The following is a 22,647-nucleotide window of genomic DNA, read 5'->3' as shown; positions in this document are numbered from 1 at the left end:
AGGGCTGGGATATGCCTTCATCCTGAGATTCCAAACACCTGAAGTACAGGGAAAAGCTGGTTGGCAACGCGACTCAGGATAGATTTTTAAAAGTACCCAGAACAAGTAAACTTGTGCTTTTTCTCTAAAAAAAAAAAAAAAATTCCCCTTTTTGGGTAGGAAAGAAAAGAAAAAGGCACACAGGGACTTAAAAGAAACACAAAGAATCAAGTCAGAAGAGATCTGATGTTATGTTGATTTATAAGAGCTGCTCCGGGCAGTTAACAGTCTGTTTACATCGAGGAGCTATCGAACGCTGAACATACTGTACATGGCAACTGGAAGTCGTCACGGCAAGAGAAAGCCACGGCAGGCCTGCTGCAGCCAACATGACCACCACGAAAACAGGCAGACACCGCAGTGGAAATGTAGGGATGAAGGTGGGGTTTGCTTCGTATTATAAAAGGAAAAGTAAATCCTCAGGAATCTTAACAAAGTAAAGGAGAATCTCACACTCAGAGAATAGACACCAGGATACAAAACGACAGGTGTTCTGACTCCAGGGCTGCCCCCATCTCCTCAGACAGCAGAGATGGGAAGGGGACAGTTGAAGCCAACAAGAGATTCTGGAAAAACAAAGACTTAGAAACCCTATGAACAGGATTAAAATCTAAACTTCTGGTTTCGCTTCTTAAAAATTTTAATATATCAAAAGGCCTGCTTTAGGGACATGCTCATCCCACCAGAAAAATCGACCCAATAACCCCTTGTCAGTAACATGCTCAAGTTGACCAGCCAACTCTTATTTCTCAACCTCTGTGTGGACATGTGTGTCTTTCAAATCAAAGCCACAGGGCCCAGGGGACTGCTCCTTCCACAATGTGCTTCCACCTGTTACCCGACCGGTGTCCGCCCCTTCCTCCCCACACCCCCCACCCCAAAAGTGGGCAGAGCATAGAGGACCCACCCTACAGCGGCATCGAGGGAATAGCGAAGAGCCCCAGATAGCTAGCTTTGCAAGCACTGCCTCCCTCACCCCCACTCAATAGGAGATCCTTATTTCCAACCAGACCTTTCACCTCAAATTTGGTTCCCAATGACCAGAATGTTCTTCCTCCTTTAGGAAAAAAAACACACATATCTGCACACCCATATATATAATTTTTTTTGTTTTTACATTTAAATATAAAAATACTACTCTGCTTTGTGTTATAAATGGAGGACCAAGCAATGAGAACTTTTTCTTCTAAGGTAGGTCAATCCATCCTTATGCTGAGCTTGTCTTCACAGGGGGGCCATTTTGCCCCACGTAAGGGAAGCACTGTACCCAGAGGACGGGGTGCATTTTCCTGCCTGGTTATCTCCTAAGTCTCATTTTTAATAGAGTTGGTTATAAGCTTACATGAAGTGGAACTTCCCACCAAGAGGGGAAATCCTAACCTAACCCCAGAGTAAGTAACCCCCCCCCGCCCCCAACACTCAGCTACCTTGAAGAAAGAGCCCTCCCCCTCCCTTCACAAACACTATGCTCTGTCCAGATAGCTACGCCTATTGGACAAACACACCTGATTAAATGGAAAACAGTGGTTATGTCTCCCCACCCCCTCCCCACTAACGTACTAGACAGCTTCAGTGACAAGGAAAAAAAGGTAGGGGAGGGTGGGTCATAAAAAGATTAAGAACCTGACCCCTCTATCCTGGCCAAAGAAAGCAAAGAGATATTAACTGGGCATGAGGAATAAAAAAAGACCTTGATATTCCTCCCTTTGAGTTATAGCTATTAGGACAGTCAAGAGAGGGGCAAACATGGAGGCAAGATGGAGAATTAGGAGGGGTTTGATGGCTGCAAGTCTAGTCCGCTTAGTTTTTGTACTGGAAGGGTTCATCGCCAGTTTCGTTGAGAAGACACGTGCGGATGAGGGCTTCTGTCACTGAAAAGGGGTCACAGTTGGCAGAGGGGCGACGGTCTTCAAAGTAACCCTTCTTCTCCTGGCCGACAGTCCGGGGAATGCGGATGCTAGCACCACGGTTGGCCACGCCGGCAGAAAAGTCGTTGATGTTGGACGTTTCGTGGAATCCAGTTAGGCGCCGGGCATTATCCAGGCCCCCCTTGGGATCGTAGGCTCGAATGTGGTAGTGGTGCCGCTTGCTCAGTTTCTCAATGGACTCCTCAATGTACCTGGAGGAAAGAGAAAAGATCGGGGTACAACCTGGCACCAGGAAATCTGTCCTTCAATGGCACGGAGGGACTCATCTATCAAAGACTGTTCACAATTCACCAAAACATTGTCCCCACAGATCAAATAATCTGTGAGGGTAGCAACTCTGCCTTCTTACCTGTGTGTCCCACCCAGTGCCTCAGAATGGTCCTGGACGCTCAGTAGATGGTATTTGTTGAACGAAAAGACCCTAATCAAAGACCCTGCCCCACCAGAAGCATTAAGTTCATTCACGTGCTTTTACTGTTACTAAGTTATTTCATATTGAAGATTTTCAAACACATTAAATTAGGTCCCCCTTTCCAATCGCTATCCTTGGATTCTGTTCCTAGATTATGTTTTGGTACTCTTCAAATAGGAACGAAACAAGAGAATTAGAAGACAACTTTTAAAGCCAAGTGCTAAAAGCTAAGGTACGAATGAAATCTGGATTATTAGCCCCAACACATCAAACCCTTGGCAAGGATGCCGGCAAAGAAAGGAAGATGGCCCCATCAGGAGAAGGCACTCACTTCAGACCATTCTCCTCCCGCATGGCCTTGGTGCTGAAGTTGGTGTGGCAGCCCGCACCATTCCAGTTCCCAGGAATGGGCTTAGGATCAAAGGTCGCTATCACTCCAAAGTCTTCACATACACGATGCAAGATGAAACGGGCCACCCAGAGATGATCTCCCATGTCGATTCCTTCACAGGGTCCTATCTGGAATTCCCACTAAAGAGAACAACATGGCTGGACTTTAAAATAATGTCAACTTCTGACCCCCACTTCACAAGCTCCACACCCTGCTCTTTTCTCACCTCTATTCCAACCCACCTAAGTTTAGGGTAAACGAGGGGTGCCAGCAAGAGTCCCCACTGGCCCATACGTCCTATGGATGAACAAGTCATTTACCTGGGCAGGCATGACCTCAGCATTTGTTCCAGCGATCTTGATGCCGGCGTACAAGCAGGCCCGGTAGTGAGCCTCCACGATATCCCTGCCATAGGCTTTGTCAGCTCCCACACCACAGTAGTATGGACCTGCAGAGGCATTAACATGGAAAGTCAAGAGACAGGATACCAAGAAATCCCTTTCCACAGAAGTTAGAAATCAGAAAGCTCTCAATACTTGCTCTCTGGCATCACTAGACCTGCCTTCACTGGGAGGTGGGGGTACGGTGTCAGGGGGCTCCTCTTGGCCATAACCTCGGTGGAGTCAGAGGGGTTCCCCCCATGTGAGTGTCTTAAATATCCACATCAGGCTTTGGGTAACAGGAGGCCTCTTTACAGTATTAATTCAGCCAGCCTCAGTGATATTCCCATAGCTTTTCTGATGCATAAGGAGTCACTGTCATCTCTGGGGAAGGAGTCTTTCCCTGGCAATTAAGCAACTAGGGAGCAAGAAGTTCACATCTCACCGGAGGGACTTACCTTGGGGCCCAGGGAAGCCATTGGAAGGCCAACCAAAAGGGTGACCATCTGTGCCCATGAGCGTATATTCCTGTTCCATTCCAAACCAAGGATGCTGATTGCTCACCATGTCCATTATCCGTTTACAGGTATGCCTCAAATTGGTCTCTAGAGAAAGAAAAAGAGTCAATGCGCCATTAGAGACATATGGGCAAATACACTGAATCCCAGTGCTGCTGGGACAAAGGTCTTTGGATTCCACAGAGCTAAAGTGTGAACTATAAGGTGAACTGACCTAGAATAATAAACCTTTGTTGGGTGTCCCATCAGCCTCAGCAGGGAAAATGGGAGAAGCGGTAATTGTACATCTATAGAGACTCCTGGGTCACAAAGAAATCCCATGACCGTGGATCCAAGAACACAGCAACTTTGTACCTTATCTGCCTGCTGGCCACCTCCCAAGTACCACATAGCAGGCACTTAAACTCTCTATGCACAAGACAGCTGCTTTTAGTTGTCAGCCTTATCCCTAGTTTCTCAAGCATTTAGAGACAAACGTACAATTGTCATTGAGAGAATCTTGTCTATTGGGGGCCTCCCATTCCAGGTGAGAAGATGAAGGGCTAAGTCGGCTAGCACTAAAGTAAAATATTAAAATGAGATGAGCTCAACTGGAAACAATGTCTAAGCTGGAAAAGAACTTTAAAATAAGTAAATACAGACTTATTATCAGCTGCTTAACTATGTTCCAAAAAACCGCTTTAAAACCTCTACATGAAGGAAAACCCACAACGGAGTCTTTCTAGTGACCCTGAGGGAAGTATTTTAAAGCCTCTCCTCTTACAAAGGAGAAAATGCAGCTCAGCTCAGACACCGGGCGGCCCGCCCAGCTTACAGGGCAAGTAGCAGAACTGGTAAGGCTGCGGCTACCTTGGCTCCAGAGCTCATGCCCTTTACCACAATATGGTACTGCCTCTCAAAACAGAGGCAGTTAAGGTCCAGGCACGAAATGACTTGTCGCAAGTCACACTGGCAGAGTGGAGCAAGAGACTATAAACAGTGGGGAGGGTGGGGGGCTTCGTTTATTTCCCCCTCCTTTTACAATCAGGGAAACTAAGTACAGGGGATAAACAATTTGCCAAGGTTCAAAACCAGTTAAATGACAGATCCAGAATTCAAACCCATCATTCTGACTTCAGAATCCATGTTTTTCCAATCTAGGGGCAAGGTGGGAGGGCTATGTCATGAGGGAACTCTGCTGATAGATTTAAAGGAATTCACTGTTGTTTTACATAACCAATAGGAGACTGTGGGTAGACGGGATCACACCACCTCTCTGAATGAGGAAGCTCAGGCTGAAAATGCATGTCTAATCGCCCAGTCTCCTGAAACAGTTCTGAGACACGAGATTAGTCTAGTCTAGTGTTCCCAGTACTGACTTTGGAATCTCCTGTACTTCCCCTTTTTACAACATTCATAGATTGAGGAGGGGGCACCCATACCTATCCTATACACACCTGCAGGCTTTCGGTTGTACTTGAAGACTTCACAGAACACCAGCTTGTTGGGGTCCTTGCGGAAAGGGTCCCGAAACATGGCAGCAGGGACAAGATACATGTCACTGTTGGAGCCTTCAGACTGAAAGGTACTAGAGCCATCAAAATTCCACTCAGGCAACTCTGGGGTAAAAAGAGAAGGGAAAATTAGGCTAAAAATGCAGAGCTTTTCAGGCAAGAGTACAGCCCCTTCCTTAACCTTTCTACGTCTAAAGATCTACACTTTCTTTCCAAAAAGTCACACATACAGGACTCCTGCTATGAATATGCAAACTCGGGCAACTGCACATAGCTTTACCGTCCTTCCTATGCGAGCTGCAAGTAAGACCACTGCAACAATTCCTTAAGAAAAGTAACAGTCACAAAAACAACCTGAGAATGATTGATGTATCTTCCCTAAGTCCGTCTACTGGACACCAAGGAGACAAACTGAAATATTCTGACTCAACCAGGAAGTCAGTCATCACTTAAAAAAAATGGAACAGAAGAAACAGATTCTGATTCCCCTGCTAGGCCACCTGTGTTGCTTCTTTATCTCCCCACTGCATCTAGGGACTATTCCAGCTCAAGTTATGTCCTTATTCCACAGATGAGGGAATGGACGACTAGTCAAAGCTGATCCCATTATCACTTATCTACTTTCCCCAACTTGTTTTAAAGGCTGGTTTCTTCATCTCCCAAGTTGACTATGAGTTCTCTGAAGGCAAAGAGACCAGACTCTTATCTTGTAGCCCCCCACCCAGTGCCTAATACCTACCACAAAGCAGATACACACTATATACTTTATTTTAGTATTTAGTATTTATGGTCACGCATTCACTCCAATGTGAATATTATCAGAAGAGTAAGTCATCCTTAAAGTAGGCAAGAGGTGATATTTTTTCCTCTGGTCCCCTTCCAGAAGTAGGAGGGCTATGGCTTGCTCTAGACTGAAAAATGAAGGTCACAACTCTTATATAAGAGCTCCTGGTGTGATAAGCAATCAGGTGGTTTAAGAATTTCCAAAAGTGGAATCAACTAGAAACAAATAAACGGCTTGTCCTATTTAGAAACCACTTTACAGAGTCTGCTTTGCATCCAGAACCTCACTGATAAAACAGTATTCAAAGAGTTTGTGAAATAGATAGTAGCAGTCAGGTTAGAGCAGTAGTTTTCAAACTGGGTTCTTGCAGATGCCTCACAGCCAGCTAAGTAGGGTTGCCCAAGTTAGCGAAGTCTCCGGCCCCTTCTCCTGCCCCAACTAGACTTTTATCTTTCTTCTTCAATATACTGGCTTACATGGAAGGTTCTATTGAAATAAAGGGGTCCATTGTTGCTACGCTTTGAGGGAGTGGAGGAGCTTAACGTCGACTGAATGAAGTCTGAGAAACCCTGCCTTAGGAAAGCTTGACAAACAGAATAATAAAGCGGCCAAATCTAGCGGCTTGGTTTCAGGCTGCTCCCACTCCCACATGGCTCCCACTCAGCTTGGTCTCTCACCTTCTATACACTTGGGCTCGCTGTCCAAGGTCCGGGTCTTGCAACGTAATCCTTCTCCAGTCCCGTCGATCCAAATATACATAGCTTGCACTTTCTCGCCCTGAGGCAGGGACATATACAACTGCTTGATGCCTTTGTTCAGGTGGGAACTCGCGGAGGTGGCCATGGTGGACGTTGTTCTGCAGAGAAGAACCGACCAAACAATGATCAGACTCCAAACTGATCCTCTGCAAGAATGACTCAGTGAGGACCATCAAACCAAAAAGTCACAATGGGAATGTCATCCCTTCCCTTTGGAAGTCACCCTCTCCAGGGTAAAGTTATTTGTGCTGCTTTCAGAGGGATTTAAGTTTTTATCTCAGACAAAAATCTCCCTCTAGGCTTCCTCAAGCTAGAATCCACACCTGTGAAGATTAAGCTTTATTTTCTCAGTGTAGCCAAGGTAGGGGACACTGGGCGGGAGGGGGCTCCCAAAACAATACACTAAAGTTCAGAAAGAGTGTTTACAGAAGGTATCTCTCTCCCAACATGAGTAAAATCCAGCCACAGAAAGGCTTGGCTGCTATGGTTGCTGCATCAGCCCTGTCTTTTCCTTGCATCCTACCCGCCATCTCTGTGAAAAACCCTTTTTGGAGATTCTTCCACCTCTCCCAAAGGCACCCCACCCACTGAGACAGTAGGGAGAAGAAATAAAGGGGCTAGCTAGAAGATTTAAAAGGCTGGTGGGCTTCCTAAGAGCAGCACAGTTATTACAAATCCCTCAGGTATCAAAAAAGCTGATCTGCGTGGATTCTAAGATGCACACTGCCATCATTTCCAAGGGCTTCTCACTTAGGAAGGTAGATTTACATTTGCAAAGAACATTCTCGGATTCCACCAGAGAACTTGCATGAGGAAATTCCCACTTGAGTAACAAAAAGATCTGGGTTTTCAAAAGCTGAGGCACGCTAAAAACTGCAAGCCACTGCCACAAAACGTCTGAAAGAAGAGAAACCCAACACAAGAGGAAACGTTGTACCCCCCACCCCCACCCCCCAGCTCCGTGGCCCAGAGTGGCTGGAAAGGGAACACATTGTTCTCCAACGACTTGGGCAACTTTCTGAAGTACAGTGGCTAAGTTTCTATGGGCAACCGTCCATGTTTGCCCAGCTGAAAACAGAACTGCTTCCCCCTCGGAGAGCCTCACCCTTTCCCTTGGGGAAGAGCAGAACCTCCTCCGTCTGGTCTCCCGCACCGCATTGGAGAACCGGTCCCTTTCCATATCCTCTGCATACCGCGAGTGCAGAGGCCTCGGTGGGTCACACACCGCCCCTCAAACCTTCCCCACCCCCATGCCTGCCTTTAAAGGCCAGAAGGAACAACACCGGACCCCTTCAGCTCCCACTACAAAGTCTACAATCCAGTCTCTGGCCTTCCCCCCAACCTGTTACAACAATATCCAGCGACACTTTCCCCCTTCAAGCCTCAGTTCCAGATTTCCTGCTCTTTTCGGTGAGACGAGTTAGATGTCAACGTTCTAGCCTACTGTTATCGACTGGTAACTCGGTGCCCAAATTTATGTGGCGTAAAAATGGGATTCTGCGCTTTCTAGCTGTTCCTGCAGCTGTCGCCGGCTCCGGGGTCTTCCTCCCTGTCTCTTCACTCACCCCAGCCACAGGAGATCAATCGGATCGTTGGGGTAGCCCTCCCTGGCCCTTCTCCTTTTGGAGTTGCGCTCCCGCCTCTCCTGGTTCTCCGAGGGCTCCCGCTGGTCCATGCACCGGAGCTTTCTGGGCGAGGGAGACGGAGACGGAGAAGGGGTCAGGGAGCGTTCGGGATCGCATCGGGCCGAAGAGGAATACGAGGACTGGTGGGCCACGGTCTTAATCTTGACTCGCGATTTCTCTCCGGAGTTCGTGGAGTAGGCGACGAAGCCGAAGCAGTTGGAGGGGGACTCCGAGGACCGCGACTCCACGTCGTCTTCATCTTCGTTGTTGGTGGTCTTTGCGGATTGGCGGCTGGGGGGGGTTCCCCGCTTCCCGCCCCCGGGGCAGTTGGGATAATCCACTTTGAGGGCAGCCCTTTCCCAATGAAATGTCCCTGAAGTCGGCGCCCCGCCCCTCGGGCCCCCGACCGAATCTCAGGGCCTGGCCGAGGGAGCCATATCCCTCCGAGGGCCGAGGCTGGGAGGGAGTAGGGGTGTCGGGGGTTGGGGCAGCGCACCGTCGCTGCCTCTGCCGGGCCAGGCCTCTCCGCCCGCTGCGCCCGCCGGCCAAGCCGGGCCCGTTTCCCCATTGTTTAGTCACACTGCAAGGCCCCCGGGACCCGCGCAGGAGCGGCCCATACTACCGACGCCCACAGCCACTCGCCTCAGTGTAGGGGTCTAGAGATCCTCCAGACCACGACGGTCCCCCAAGGCCCGCCACCGCGGAGCAGGAGAGCGAGGCTCCCGTGGGGCCACCCAGCAGGGCCACCCAGCCACTCCATCCGCAGCGCACACAACACCGCCGAGCTGGGAGCGCTGGGCCCGAGCAGTGACTCCACCGTTCGCCTCGCCGAGCGACCTCCAGGGGCGGCGCTTAGGGCCGCGAGCAACGAAAGAAAGATCAAAACAACTCCCCGCCCTCCTCCAAGCCTGGCGATCAGCGCACCCCACAATCGCCAGCCCAGAGCCTCCGGGAGCCGCGGGCGGCGAAAGCACGCGGAGGGCGCCGGGGCAGAGGAGCACCGTAGGGGCGGGAAATGCAAGGGGCTGCCCCGAGCCGCGGGGTCGACAGTCCGGGTTCGGGGGGCTGCAGGGGCGGCGCGCACCACTTCGAGACCCCGGGCCGGCGGCGTGCTTACCTGGACGGCGAGCAGGCGGCAGGGCGGGCAGGCCTCGAGAGCGAGGTGCGGCGAAGAGAGAAGGCCGGTGTGCCGCTCAGAAGCTCCACTCTTCTCCCATTCTCGGCTCTGCGGGGCTGCTCGCGGCCGCACACTCTTTATCTGCGGCCCGGGCCGCCCCCGGCGCCCTGATTGGCTCCCAGCCGCCGGGAGCCGGGGCGGATCAGCTGATGCACGCCCGGGCCCCGCCGCCATTGGGCGAGCCGCAGAGCGGGCGCCGTCGGGGTGGGGGCGCGAGGGCCGGGAAAGAAAGAAAGGGAAAGGGCCCTGGGGGGAGGGGGCGTGTGGGGGAGGGGAGCAGAGGAAGGGCTGGCCGGCGGCGCGCCGACCGGCGAGTTCCTGCCAGGAAAGACCCCGCCTGCCCGGGCTGCCGCTCGCCTCCGCGGGCCGACCACGGGCCTGGGGCCGTCCCCTCAGCCCCCACTCCCGGGCCCGAGCGGGGCGTCCGGCCGACCGCCTGGCCGCCGCCCCCGCCGCCCTCAGGTTGGATAGCTTTGCAGGCGAGGCCTCTCTTTTCCGGGGTCGTACTGCAGACCCCCAGGCTCCCTAAGGACGTTCTGACCCCCGGCAACGTAATTTTGCCTTTTGTTGTGAAAGACCCTCCTGCCCTCCTCGGCGCTCGCGTCTAGTTTGAGGCGCGGTGCGGGCAGCGGGGGCGGCGGCCGCGGCGGGGGCGGTGGCCGGGCGCCGAGGGGGCTGCCGAGGTGGTCCTGGGGCGCGCCCGCCCGCCCTCGCCGTGGGCCTGGGGACCGGGGAACGGCAGTCTGCGTTCTCACATCAGTTACCAGCACGCTGTGCTTAGGTCATGCCGTGGAGGGGATGCTGGCAGGCTTAGGAACGGTCAGGAGACCTGTCAGATTCCGCCTCCGTCCCCCCCAGACAAGTCTGTCAGCGACTCTCCGGGCCCAGGCTTCCTCATCTGCAAATAAAGCCGTTCGAGAGAGGACCTTTAGAGCCGCCCACCAGATCTGAAATTCTGTGTGCAGCACTGTGCCCCAAGGGCAGCTGAAAGAAAAGTGAGGTCTTCGCATACCCCCCTTTGAAGCCCAGGGTACGTCAAACTTTTAGAATTTTTTGAAAATAATGCTTTGTTTTGCTTTTCAAGTAACTTATTGTGTCTTCTTTTTAATCTGGAAAATTAGAATCGGTACCCCTTCCTCCTCTCGGCCTTGCTATGACGGTTGAGAATATGCGTATGTGAACACAATCTTGAAATGGGTGTTTGTCAAAAGATGCATACTAACCATATGGTATATAGAGAGACACAACATTTGCACACACACGGTATTTTCACTGCTACCGGTGCCCTTGCTTGAGTATCTCTTTTTATTGCCTGAAGCCCACCTGATGGTGTCTAGTCTTTATTGCCTCTTTCAGGGGCCCCAGTATATGAGACTTGGAGATTTTTCTGTTTGTAGACCAAGAAGTCCGGCTTCATTGCCTTTGGAAGAGGAAGGGAAGAAGTTTGTTCTTGTGGTTACTTTTCGTACCACAAATATGGAAAAGAAATGTTGCCTGTGACCGCACACACATAACTTGGCCTCTTTGGTCAACATCCTTCCATTCCAGAGTGTGTCTGAAACTGTAGTGCTTTTAAGTGACAGATGCAGCTTTCACCCCACACGGGATTTTGGTATATTTCAGACAGGTGCCATTCTGCACTGGGTAAGGTTCCTTGCAAAGGGAAGAGAGAGCATCTTCAGTTGCAATGCTGTACGTTGAAGCATCATGATGTGGTTAAAGGCTGAGCTTCAGGTCATACAAACACAGGTTCAGATCTGGGCTTCGCTTCTTACCAGCTTTGTGTTAGTTTCCTTAGCCACATGAAACCACAGTTTTCTTGCCTACAGAATAGGGATAACAGTTACCTTGTATAGTGTAAGGATTCCTTCTGATAGCTTATACACTAGATGAATATAGTAAACTTAGAAAACAGTAATTATAATTATTATAGGTCAAGGTAACCCAAAGAGATTGGATTCTTTCTTTCCCTGTAACAACCCACGAAGCACAACTTTCTGACTCAGTCTTGAGTTGAGGAGGGGAAGTGGGGAAGAGGAAAGGTAATGTTTTTATTTTAAAAGATATTAGTTTTCAGATGCCCAACTGCCTAAGCATAAACTAGAGCCTTCTACTGCAGGCATCTCCACCAGCTTCTGAGATGCAGGTGGCAAACATATTAGAAAATGGGACAATAAGAAGCAAATGCAGTTTTTAAAACTTACGGTATTATATTTTGCCATGTGAGGACCTGCTTCACTTGCTAGGTATCTTCACCTCCTTAAGCAACTGACTCATCTTTCTATCCCCCAATAGTGTCCCGAATGAGTGTTCAATAAGTGATGTTTGTTAATCACACAGAAATGACAGCGGCACCATCAAGAAAACATGTGCTTTGAGCTGCGTTTCCGAGAATGCAAATGGATTTGCTTTGATCCATTCATGTGACCAGAGGCATACTTGGTGAGGGTTAGAAATGTAATACATGACCACTGAGACTTTCGGTAGGGAACAAAAGGCCTTGTCCTTGGTCAGCCCCATACTGACTGAAACCAGCCCAACTAGGGCTCAAGTGAGTCTGGGGACTGATCAGGGAAGCTTTAAAGAGTATGAGGGGAAGAAAAAGCAGAAGCAGCTAACTGGTTTGCCCCCAGAAACCCAGACTGTACTTTTAGAGACGTTAAAAGGAGGACTGCCTGTTCATTCAGTTTGACTTTGCTGTGTCTGGGGCCCTTTGTTCTCTTCCCCCTTCTTCTCTAAATTGCCACTCGCCCCCATTTTCCACTTTCTCCATGAAAGAGCATTAGCATGCTTGAACCGGTGAACTGTTCCATCTCTTGGTACATCGAGTATCAGAGCCGATAGGGGGTTCTATTACATGTGCTTTGAAGTCAGGTTTTTCCCTCTTAGAGTAGGGTAGCTATGTCCAACAGGTGAGTGGAGTGGGAGAGCAGTATTACAGGTAAACATTTTTTGTTCCGAATCTACAGAACGGGCTGGGGACTAAAAGCATCCCTTCCGTGTTGTCCTGCTGTCCTGTAATAAAGGCCTTGTCTTGGGTGGGCTTTATCTGTTAGTTCTCTCAATTTCTTTCTCTCTCTTCTAAAGGACTAATTCTCACTTGCAAGTTGTAAAGTTCTTAAAGATTCTTATTTATGTATTTATTTGACAGAGAGAGAGCACCCAAGCAGGCAGAGTAGCAGGCAAAGGGAGAGGGAGAAGCAGGCTCCCCACTGAGCAGAGAGCCCAGGACCCCAGGATCACAACCTGAACCAAAGGCAGCCGATTAACCAACTGAGCCACCCAGGAGCCCGGTAAAGTTCTTAATCGAGTGATCTGGAAGTGCCTTCCCAGGGCTTGTGTGGCTGTCTTGCACTCATCATAGGCAAGATTGGGGGTAGGGCTCAAATATGATCAAACCTTCAACCATAACAGGCAGTTTGGGAAATGGAGTTTTCCCTATATTTGAATGATTTCAATAAGCATTCAACAAAACTCTTAGCTCAGGCTCAAGAAACATAGCTGAGATCCAGACTTGAGGAACACCCTGGAAACCCAACCCAGAATTGTAAACTATGCTTTTTTTTTTTTTTTTAAATCAACACCAGTTCTTTCCTAAAGAATAGATTATAGACATAGTATAATCTTAAAACAAAAAGAACAAAACAACAGCCTTGGAAGTTGATATCATGGCTCTTAAACTAAACTCTGGGAAGAAGCTACCATTGGCCAAGCTTTCCAGTTTCACTCTCCATAATTAAAGAAGGAAAGACCAGGTTACCTTAATTCAGTACCGACCACTGAACACAAAAGAATTGTTCTTTATATCCTTCCTGGTTGTTTGGTATTCTCCCATCCAAGTACTAACCAGGCCTGACCCTGCTGAGCTTCCCAGATTCAAGGAAATGGGGTGCATCCAGGATGGTATGGCCCTAGACTGATTGTTTGATATTCTTAAGCTCAGGTTAGGAAACTAGAAGTTCAGGTCTCAGCTATTTGTTCTTTAGCCTAATTTGAGGTTTGTTGAAGGTCCCTTGAAATCACTCAAAATACGGGACACTCCATTTCCCAAAGTGTGTGTTATGACTGAAGTTTTGGGCTTGAGCCCTACTCCAAATCTTGACTCCAATAGGAACCTGGGGAGCTGGGAGGAATTAAGTTCATCTTTGGTAACAACACGGGGAAAGAAGTCCTGAGAAAATTAAAGCTGTGCACTTCCGGAACTAATCTGCACATCATTCTGCAGTGAGGAGACTGGCGCCTGTAACCTGTGGTAGCTTGCTGAAGTCACCTTAGGGCAGGATTTCACAGCCAAATGCACTTGCCAGGTGCAACTCCCTTGAGAGCCTTTTGCGTTTCCCTTCCTCCAGTCTCCTCAGGTTGCTGTGGGTACGTTCCTGGGCCACCACCTCCACAACACTGCAATCCCTCTTGTACCCACTGAGGAAAGGGCTCATTCTGCATACTTAATCATCTGTCCCCAGTTTAATTATTTCATGAACCTGGGATTTTCGTAGATGAATTTTGTTCCTTATTCTCTATGTATGGATCTCTTTTGTTCTCTAGATTGGTTGGAACATTAGTGAAGCTTATTTTTAAAAGCTTAGGTAATTAAGCATTGTGGTTAAAAAAATTGTTTGGACCAGAGTGTGTCCTTTAGTTGGTACTTTCCCCAGAGATAGCCTCAACTGATTCCACAGTCCTGCCTCCCTACCCTCTATCCCATTAGTTGATTTGAATCCCTGTTTACTTCACGTTCACATGCCAGATTTTAATGGGAAACAAACAACCCTGGGATATGTTCTGGGGATGCTTGCTTGGGCAATACATAGACTTAGTTCCTTATTTTTCCTGACCTCCTTTCCCCTCCCCCCACTTTTGAACCAGTTCAGAGGAGACTTGTTTACCAGGTTGGAGAGCCAGAGGCTTGGCTGGGGCGGTGTGATCGTAGCGCCCTCTGGTGTAATTTTGTGAGAATCTCCCCGAAGCTTAAGAGGGAATTTTTTTTTCTGACTGGCCTTGGAGGGGAGGGCCTCTGTGTTATTATCTCAAATATAGTAAATTAATAACATGCAAGTTTATTACCTACACTGTATATCTAAGAGATACTATGTTGGGATTACCAACTGATTACCAGAGGTTTGTTTATTATTATAAAATTAGGCTTCAAATGACTAGGAAAGAGCAGCTTAAGAGTGTTTGGTACTTTTTCCTCATCTCCCACCAGTGTGTGCAAGAGGTAAAGAGAGAAGAACATCTACCAAGAAGAGTCTAGAGCCCAAGAGTTAAGGGAGAAATGGCGAGGATCAGAAAACGTGGTTACAAACAAGTCTTATCCTCAGCCCTCACTCGGATCTGAGCCCAGAAATTTAAGACCCAGCCAGAAGTTGAGAGTCTGCCAGATTCTCACTCCCAGGGGAGGCCGGGCTGGGGGGATTGGGTGGTGGACAGAAATCTGACACAGACACGAACACGCCCTTTATGGGGACATCTGGAGTATTTACACAGTGCCACTCGTTCCAGGTGGGCCTTTTGGGTGACCATTTTTCTTCCTTCCTCCCTTTTTTCCTTCTTTCTTTTTTAAAACAATTTCAGTTTGAGTATCACTTCCTTCACCATTGCTATTAGCAAAGTCACTGTGGCCCAGAGGACACAGCCACTGGCCTGAGTCAGACACACCTGTACTTGAATTCCTCTCTTGCCTTGTACCGGCTCTAAGATGTGGGTAAGTCAACCTGCTGGGTCTCAGTTTTCGGGAGTTCCTTATAGAAACACTTTGGAGGATTAAAAAGCAATAACAGAGTAAACAATTTAGAAATAGGCTGGTGGATTTTGTTATCCCAGGAACAAGGAAGAGAGTGGGCCCATTACTAAGGAGATGACTCAGGCTTTAGGACTGTTGGTGTTTCCCGGAGGTTCACAGAACCCTGGACCTGTCCTGAAAAACATTTAGAAGGAACCGGGGTAGGCGGAGATTCTGGAAGCAAATAAGCCCTTATTAAGCATTACCTATGCTACATATTTGGTGCATATATAGGAAGTTATGTAACTTGGATCTGGCAAAGTTCCTACCCTTTAGGAGTCTTAAGGTGGTGAGAAAAACCTCCCCAAAAGAAATGATTTCAGAGACAGTATAAAGCACAGTGTATCAGCTGTATGAACAACTTAACAAGGTGGATTTCGTATAAGCACCTCAGAGTTCCAGAACAAAGGAGTTAGTAAGAGTTCTTGGAGAAGGCCTCCTTGGGGGTGCTCAGTGGGGTGAGGGTGAAGGTGGGTTTTATGCTGGGTACCAGATAACATGGTAAATGTGATTGTCTCATGGCTTTCTGTGAGATGCAAGGGAGTGAAATATACAAAGACGCAAGGATACAATCCAGGAAATTACACGGGTACCAGATAACATGGTAAATGTGATTGTCTCATGGCTTTCTGTGAGATGCAAGGGAGTGAAATTTACAAAGACACAAGGATACAATCCAGGAAATTACACCGGTAGAGGTGGTGGTGGTGAAATAGGTAAGCTTTGAATGGAACAGGAGTAATAAAATAGGAAGTTGAAGAAGTACCGAGCATTTGAATTCTATATATTTGAATTCTGTACATCTGAAGTGTTACTAAATTAAAGCATTTATAAAGTCTCACTTTATTAATTTGGATTTGAAATGAAGGCAATCCTTAAAAGTAGGAGGGGGATACAAAGCACACTTTCAACCACTACAAATTAATTCTAAATTGTTTATATTACTTCCACATGGTGGTGCAACTTTGGTAAGCGAACTGAAGTACCCACTTTCTTTTATCAGGATGAGGTTTGAATGATTCCAGTTTTGAATTGTGAGAAATCATTATACTCTCAGGTGAAAGGCAATCACCTGTACCTGGAGAAGTAGGTGGTGACGGAACGACTGCTGGACTCTGCTCTCCTCCCGTTGAAATCCTCCCTTCTATTGCATCTTCTGTCCCCCGTGGCTTTTCTTGCACACTCACCTACTTCCCTGGTGCTCTCCCCACCACCCCACCAATCCCATCAGCATCCCTTTCTCAGACTCCTCTCTCCTCATCTCCTCAGCAATTAGACATTCAAGGACAGGAGATACACCAGCAGATGGAGACCAACTGTGCTCCTTTGTGGCCATTACCTTCACTGGGGACCAAAAAGGGTACAGTGCACATGTCTGAGAAAACCTGCGAGGAGGAAGGTGGGTGGACAATGTGCCAGGCATTCTAGGCCTTGTCTCAGGAAGAGCTTTTTGAAAGGAGAAGAGCCTGGTCTTCTTTCTCGGACTGCTCCACTCCCTGCAGCAATTTGTAGAGGGATCCCTTGTGATGTGGAGCTTCTTTGGATGCCATCAGCTTCAAGCTGGGACAGTAACGACGATACCAAAGGGAAGAGATGCCATAGATTCCCAGCAGACACGAAGCATTGATCATCACATGCCAACAGAAGAAGGTGGTGATAAACATGATGTCGCTGATGTCATCATCCTGCCATGGGTAGCCAGTGACTGGCTTATACAGAATAAAGCCCGCCTGTATCAGCCAGGAGCCCATCATCAGAAACAGAAAAGTCTCAATCAGCAAGAGGTGAAATGTGTCAGGAGTCCACAGCTCTATAGTCAACACCAGCATCAATAGAAACACCACCAAGATGAGCAGACAGTGTGTCTGAAGCTCTATCCCTGTTGAGTTCTGGACATGTGACATCAACAACAGCAGAAGCACATAGAAGGTCAGGACCAGGGTGCATTTTTCTAGAAGCACACACCTCTGAGGCAGCAAGTTCTTGCTCATGACATCTACACAGCCGTTGAGGGTGAGGAGGATGAACATGGTGAGGTGCTGCCACTGTTTGGGGTACATAAATCTCGGTGGCAACTCTCTGTTCATCAGTATCAATCCTCCTTTAATGCAGCTGATCTCGTAAGCTATCAAGATGGAGCCAGTCACCATCTTCAGCAAACCTCCGTAGGATATTTTCCACAGCCTGGCCCATCTTCCCTCCTTCCTAGGATGGCATGAACGATCCAGGAGAGAGTCTTTGAATATCACAGCTTTGGAGGCTACTATTGCCTGATACAGTGCATATACGATTAGAAATAATCCTGGGTACACATGACCAATAAAGGTTCCCATTGAACTACAGATCTGTCTAACAGAGGAGAGAAGAGCAAAGTATGGGCAAGTCCACACCTTCTGGGAACACTTTAAGGTCTGGCCTTTGGAAAGAATTGCCTTCCACCAACTTTTATCATCTCACCCCACCCACTGCTCCCCCACAGAGGAAATGTTTCTTGAAACAAGCCTACGCCTGTGGTGGAGTAAAGCCTCATTGTTCCATTCCATTCTGGTACATTGGGAACTAACTTGACTTCTGCCAAAGAAGAACGCTTGTGAATGTGCTTTTAGAGGCTCCTTTCTGTGGCCCTTGAGGTACTTCTGTGCACACCTGTCCCTTTCTCCCATGGCTTCCTGCCCCTTGTGCTGCCTAGCACTCAAACAAGGAGAGAGGGGCATGGGATAGGGGTAGGAGTTGCTGTGCTATCCTGAGGTAGCCTGGCCATTCAGATATAGCTTTGGTCCAGTTGTAAGGGTTTTTTTTCTGAACACCTATATTTACAAACATTTGGGTATGTGACCGTATAATACACACCTAGCGTCAATCTGGCTTTTCTGTTCTTCTTTTATAGACACGTTCTAAAGATCCCCAAGAAATCTCCCTGCATCTCCTCATCTTACTTCACGTATCCATCTGTGCCCCTACCCCAACTGGCCAATAAATGGATACAAAAAGCTACCTTTTCATAATTGATTTTCAGGGACTGTGGTGGTTCTGTAGTGTGTCAACCTCACTAAGCTTAAGCCATATTTCCTAGAATTTCCTTCTTCAGATGGTTCCAGGTTGGGCTGGCTACAAGAAAAGTTTACGTGAGCATCTGAAGGTGGAAGAGCAGCAGCAGTCCGAGCACTCCGACGGTGTAGGATGCCAGGAGCCACTGTAGCTCATGCATTCTGTTCTTGAGCCAGGGGCTCATCTCGGCATAGGCAGCACCCAGCCTATAGCTCCCTTCACTTCTCTTAGAGTCAGGGCACCAGCTTCTTCTGCAGCTCTCTTGCCACTGAAGTATTGCCATGGAAGTATGAGATGGTGAGAGGCAGACCCAGGCCCCATTTTGTCCTCAGAGGTTTGGTTTGTCCTTGCTCCTGCCTAACTTCATGTAGTAGTCTTCCTGACTGCTGCCACGTTGACCTGAAATGACCTCGGGCCTCTTTACTTAGCAGCCTTCCATAGACTTCTTCCCTACAAATCTATAAGGTCTAATACCCATAAGAAATTCATATTTCATATCACTTTGCCCCCAAGATTCATCCCTAACTGATACAAGGGATTAAGATCAAATCCTTAAAATGCAGATACTGTTGAGTGAATGACTCCAGTGAGTTGGTGTCGGACGTTTTATTTGAATGTGACTTAGCCCATCAGCTTCATTTATCTGTTACTCCACTAGTGTCTAATGCATCTCAGAAGACAGATTCCTAGGTAATGGGTAATAGGCAGCTGAGTATAAAGCAGAGAGGGAAAAAAATAATGAAAATGAAGCAGAGAGGATGGTGGAGAAAAAAGATACAGGGAATGTGAGGCATGCCCTGAGCCCACACATGGTTTGGGGTTTATTGCAGTAGGTACCGAAATAGAGGAGTTTTTCAGGGCGTGGCAATTGTGCTACAGGGGAAGGAAGTTTATCACTCAGCATGAACCATGCTGACATCACAGTCTTCTGCGTAATCGCCGGTCCTCATAGTACAACCAATGCCGGGGGGGGGGGGGGGGCGCGCAGAGAGGCAGCCCTTGTATGCCGACAGTGCCCCTAGAAGAGAGGAGGAGAATTTACCCCAGGTCATAGCACTGTCTCTGAGCCCTCACTCCTATCCATCCAAGGAACTTCTCCTCAAGTTCACTTAATTCCAGAAAAATTAAATCTCTCTCTGCCCTTGAGGATGACAATAATTCAGACTGCTTCTTACTATTGAGAGATTCAGTGAGGCTAAGATTTGAGTGTGAAGGCAAGTTGGAAAAAAGAATCTTAATTCTGCTTTATGAAGGAATTTGCTTATTTTGAAATTTAGTTTTAGGTGGTTTTTTGTTTTTATTTTTGAGAGTGAGTGGGGATGGAGGAATGGCATAGGGAGAGGGGAGAGGATCTTAAGCAGGCTCCACACCCAGTGTGAAGCCCGATGGGGGGCTTGATCTTAGGACCCTGAGTCAGATGTTTAACTGACCAAGCCACCCAGGCACCCCAGGTGGGTTTTTTTTTTTTTTTCAATTAATGTATAGTCATTGTAGAAAAATCGGGTAATATATAAGCAAAAAGAACATTAAAAATCATCTTTAATCCTGTAATCTGGAGGTGACCATTGCCACCATTGAGGTATTGAAATGCAGTTTTAAGAACGCAGCATAAGGCAGTAAAAAATGAATCAACCAGAATTCATAAATCGGGTTCTAATTCCAGTTCTCCCTTTATTTGCTGAATGTCATACCTCTTATCTGAAAAAATTGAGTGTTGAACTTAACTTTCTATTGAAATGAAAATAAAATAGCATGAATATTGTTGCACAGAAGTGAGCATATTTATCTCCCGTTTGTATCTTCATTTTGGTGAAGTATCAAAATGCTTGAAGAGCTCGATGCTCGGAGCAGGGAGATTCAAAGGGAAAATCTGAGTGACTCTTCTAAAGTGAGTCAGGGAGGAGAGGACCCCAGGGACTCTCTTTGGTGTTTTGGACTTGTTCTGGGAGAAGCACAGGGTTCTGCCCTAAGTAATAGTAGGGCTGGGCTGGGCTGGGGGATGCATTCTCTACAGGCCCCAGGGAGCTGCATTTAGTCACTTTTAATGTTGCTCCTCATACTTTAAGGCTGTGGTCCATATGAAGTGAGGGCAGCAGGGTTCACTCCAGCTCCCACACTCATCTCCCCAGTTGTTTCTGGCAGCTGTGAGCTGGTTGCTAGTGGTCAGGGGAGGAGGGAGATGAGCAGCACTGACCCAACAGCAATGCCAGGTTGGAAGTGGCACGTATGAGGACAAGTAGCTCCACTTAAGGTCCCATCTGGGATGCTCAGGCCCCCACCTTGGCCAGGCACCAGCACTGCATGTTGGTCATTAAAACACGAACATCCTGACCCCAGGCTTTGAAGATAGGAATCACCCGTCCCAAAGCAGACACGGCCCACAAGTAGCTGAGAAGGAAACCGAGGGTGGTGAATGATTAGCAAAACTGGCAGACAGCCCCAAAGTCTGTGGACCGTGAGTGCCCGGACAGCTGTTTCATGAGGGAACTCCGCTTGACCATAGGAGCCCCTGGAGGTCCTTCATGTCCTGGCTGCTCCACACTGAGACGCCTCTCAGACCCACCCTCCCGCCACCCTCCCACATGTGTGGCATGAAATGCTAGAATGAGCATGAAATGCTAGAATGAGCAAAAAGGTCTTTAGGAATTCAGTAAATGAGAATTTGCTACTGCTGTGGATTCTACTGAGTATAACAGGGCATATAAAAAAGTATATGACATAGTTCTTACCCTCAAAGAGCTTACGATTTAGTTGAAGGCATACACCTCTGCATACACACACACACACACACACACACACACAACAGACATTAGAAACTGTTTGGACTACCTCTGTTCCATAGAAATAAAATATTACATGTAATTTTACATTTTCTAACAGCACATTGAAAACATAAAATGGTGAAATTAATTTTAATGAGATATTATTTTTACCCAATATATCCAAAATGTTATTTCAACATGTAATTGATATAAAAATTATAAATGAAGTATGTCGGATTCCTCATTTCATACTAAGTCATCAAACTCCAGTGTATATTTTATACTTACAGCACATCTCAGTTCGGACAAGCCATATTACAAGCACACTATACCTGCATGTGGTTAGCAGCTACCATATTGGATTGTGCAGATTTAGACAGTATGGAATGACATGTTGAGTGAATTTTAAAGTTTAAGTGAAAATAACAGATCATGGAGGAGATAGAAGTTTGGTCAAAAATGGCATGTAGCAGGGTGCCTGGGTGGCTCAGTTGGTTAGGCGTCTGCCTTCAGCTCAGGTCATGGTCTCCGGGTTCTGGGATGGAGCCCTGCATCAGGCTTCCTGGTCAGCGGGAAGCCTGCTTCCCTCTCTCCCTCTGCCCCTCCCCACTGCTTGTTCTCTCTCTCTCAAATAGATAAATAAAATCTTTTTAAAAAATGGCATCTAGAGAACTACACTATAAACTTCTTAATAGCTGTGGGGTTTTAGTATGGTGCCTTCCAAAAGCATCTTTTAATTTATCTCCTTTCTGTTCAGGAGGGGTGTCATCATCGTCATCATCAACAAAGGATGATTGCAACTCACCTTGCTGCCAGGCAAAAATAAACCAAAGAAAGAAAGAAAGCCAGAGGCTGGGAAATCAAGCCGAACTACACAGGAAGTGGGTCCATGGAAATATGCGCAAGGTCAGAGATAGCCCATCTGTTGATGGGCCAAACTTTCATCTTATTTCAAATAAGGGTTACTAAGCCTGGGGTTTGTCATTGACTTACCAAAACAAGGCTCACAGAAGATGGAAAACGGCATTCTAATTTCTTAGTTTGAAAGGATGTATGTACTTTATTTCTTTTGGCACACCAGCCCATAATTTTCCTCTTTGAGTTTTTCTAAAACATGAGCTTTAGACCTCATTGCATAATTACGACTTAGGTTTCACAGTTTATGTAATTGATTTCAGGTACTTTTTGACGATCACATTTCAACAGCTGCAAGTTTCTTTTTGTTCTGGGAACTTTTGGCAAGGTGGAAGTATATACTCACCTTACCTCCGTTATACCTATTTCTTCCTTTATAACTATGTGACTAACTCATACCTATGGCTGAGGACAGAACTCAAGGACCCTGAGTCTGTTTTTCCATAGATCATTTCTCTTCTACACCAGATATGTGTGCTCAAATTAGGAGTTAACCTTTGCTCTCTCTTGTTCAGAATTCTTAATTCTGTAATTTGGGCACCCCATGGTAAATTCCAAAATTTCCCGTGAGAGATACAGCTATCTGACCACTGAATACTCTTGCTCCCCTCCCACAGTGTAGGGTGTTTCTGGGA

General features: G+C 47.5%; 3 protein-coding genes across 4 annotated transcripts in view; 1 reads left to right on the top strand and 2 right to left on the bottom strand.

The window, feature by feature from the left end:
• Positions 1-221: 221 nt before the first annotated feature.
• On the bottom strand, positions 222-9,551 carry GLUL (glutamate-ammonia ligase). Of its 2 annotated transcripts, XM_044387862.2 has the most exons (8): positions 9,446-9,551; positions 8,269-8,391; positions 6,623-6,801; positions 5,105-5,266; positions 3,609-3,755; positions 3,091-3,218; positions 2,711-2,910; positions 222-2,158 (listed from the first exon to the last, which is right to left on the bottom strand). In XM_044387862.2, the coding sequence occupies exons 2-8, from the start codon at positions 8,376-8,378 to the stop codon at positions 1,840-1,842; spliced, it is 1,245 nt and encodes a 414-aa protein (XP_044243797.1). In that variant the 5' UTR covers positions 8,379-8,391; positions 9,446-9,551; the 3' UTR covers positions 222-1,839. The 2 variants fall into 2 exon arrangements, with proteins under 2 accessions (XP_044243797.1, XP_026364960.1); XM_026509175.3 differs by lacking the exon at positions 8,269-8,391 and having other exon boundaries at positions 9,446-9,549.
• Positions 9,552-16,723: 7,172 nt separating this feature from the next.
• Positions 16,724-17,620, bottom strand: LOC113262720 (transmembrane epididymal protein 1A-like). The gene has a single exon (XM_026509181.3). It carries the CDS (start codon positions 17,618-17,620, stop codon positions 16,724-16,726), a length of 897 nt encoding a protein of 298 aa, XP_026364966.2.
• Positions 17,621-21,894: 4,274 nt separating this feature from the next.
• RGSL1 (regulator of G protein signaling like 1) overlaps positions 21,895-22,647 on the top strand; it is a gene marked incomplete at its 5' end in the record, with an annotated part of 127,417 nt that continues 126,664 nt past the window's right edge. The window contains one exon of the mRNA XM_026509180.4: positions 21,895-22,003. Coding sequence (XP_026364965.4) covers positions 21,895-22,003 — 109 coding nt within the window. The remainder of the gene's footprint in view (positions 22,004-22,647) is intronic.

Source organism: Ursus arctos, unplaced genomic scaffold (assembly GCF_023065955.2).
Source record: "Ursus arctos isolate Adak ecotype North America unplaced genomic scaffold, UrsArc2.0 scaffold_2, whole genome shotgun sequence".
Lineage (NCBI taxonomy): Eukaryota > Metazoa > Chordata > Mammalia > Carnivora > Ursidae > Ursus > Ursus arctos.
This window is presented reverse-complemented; position numbering and strand designations above follow the sequence as displayed.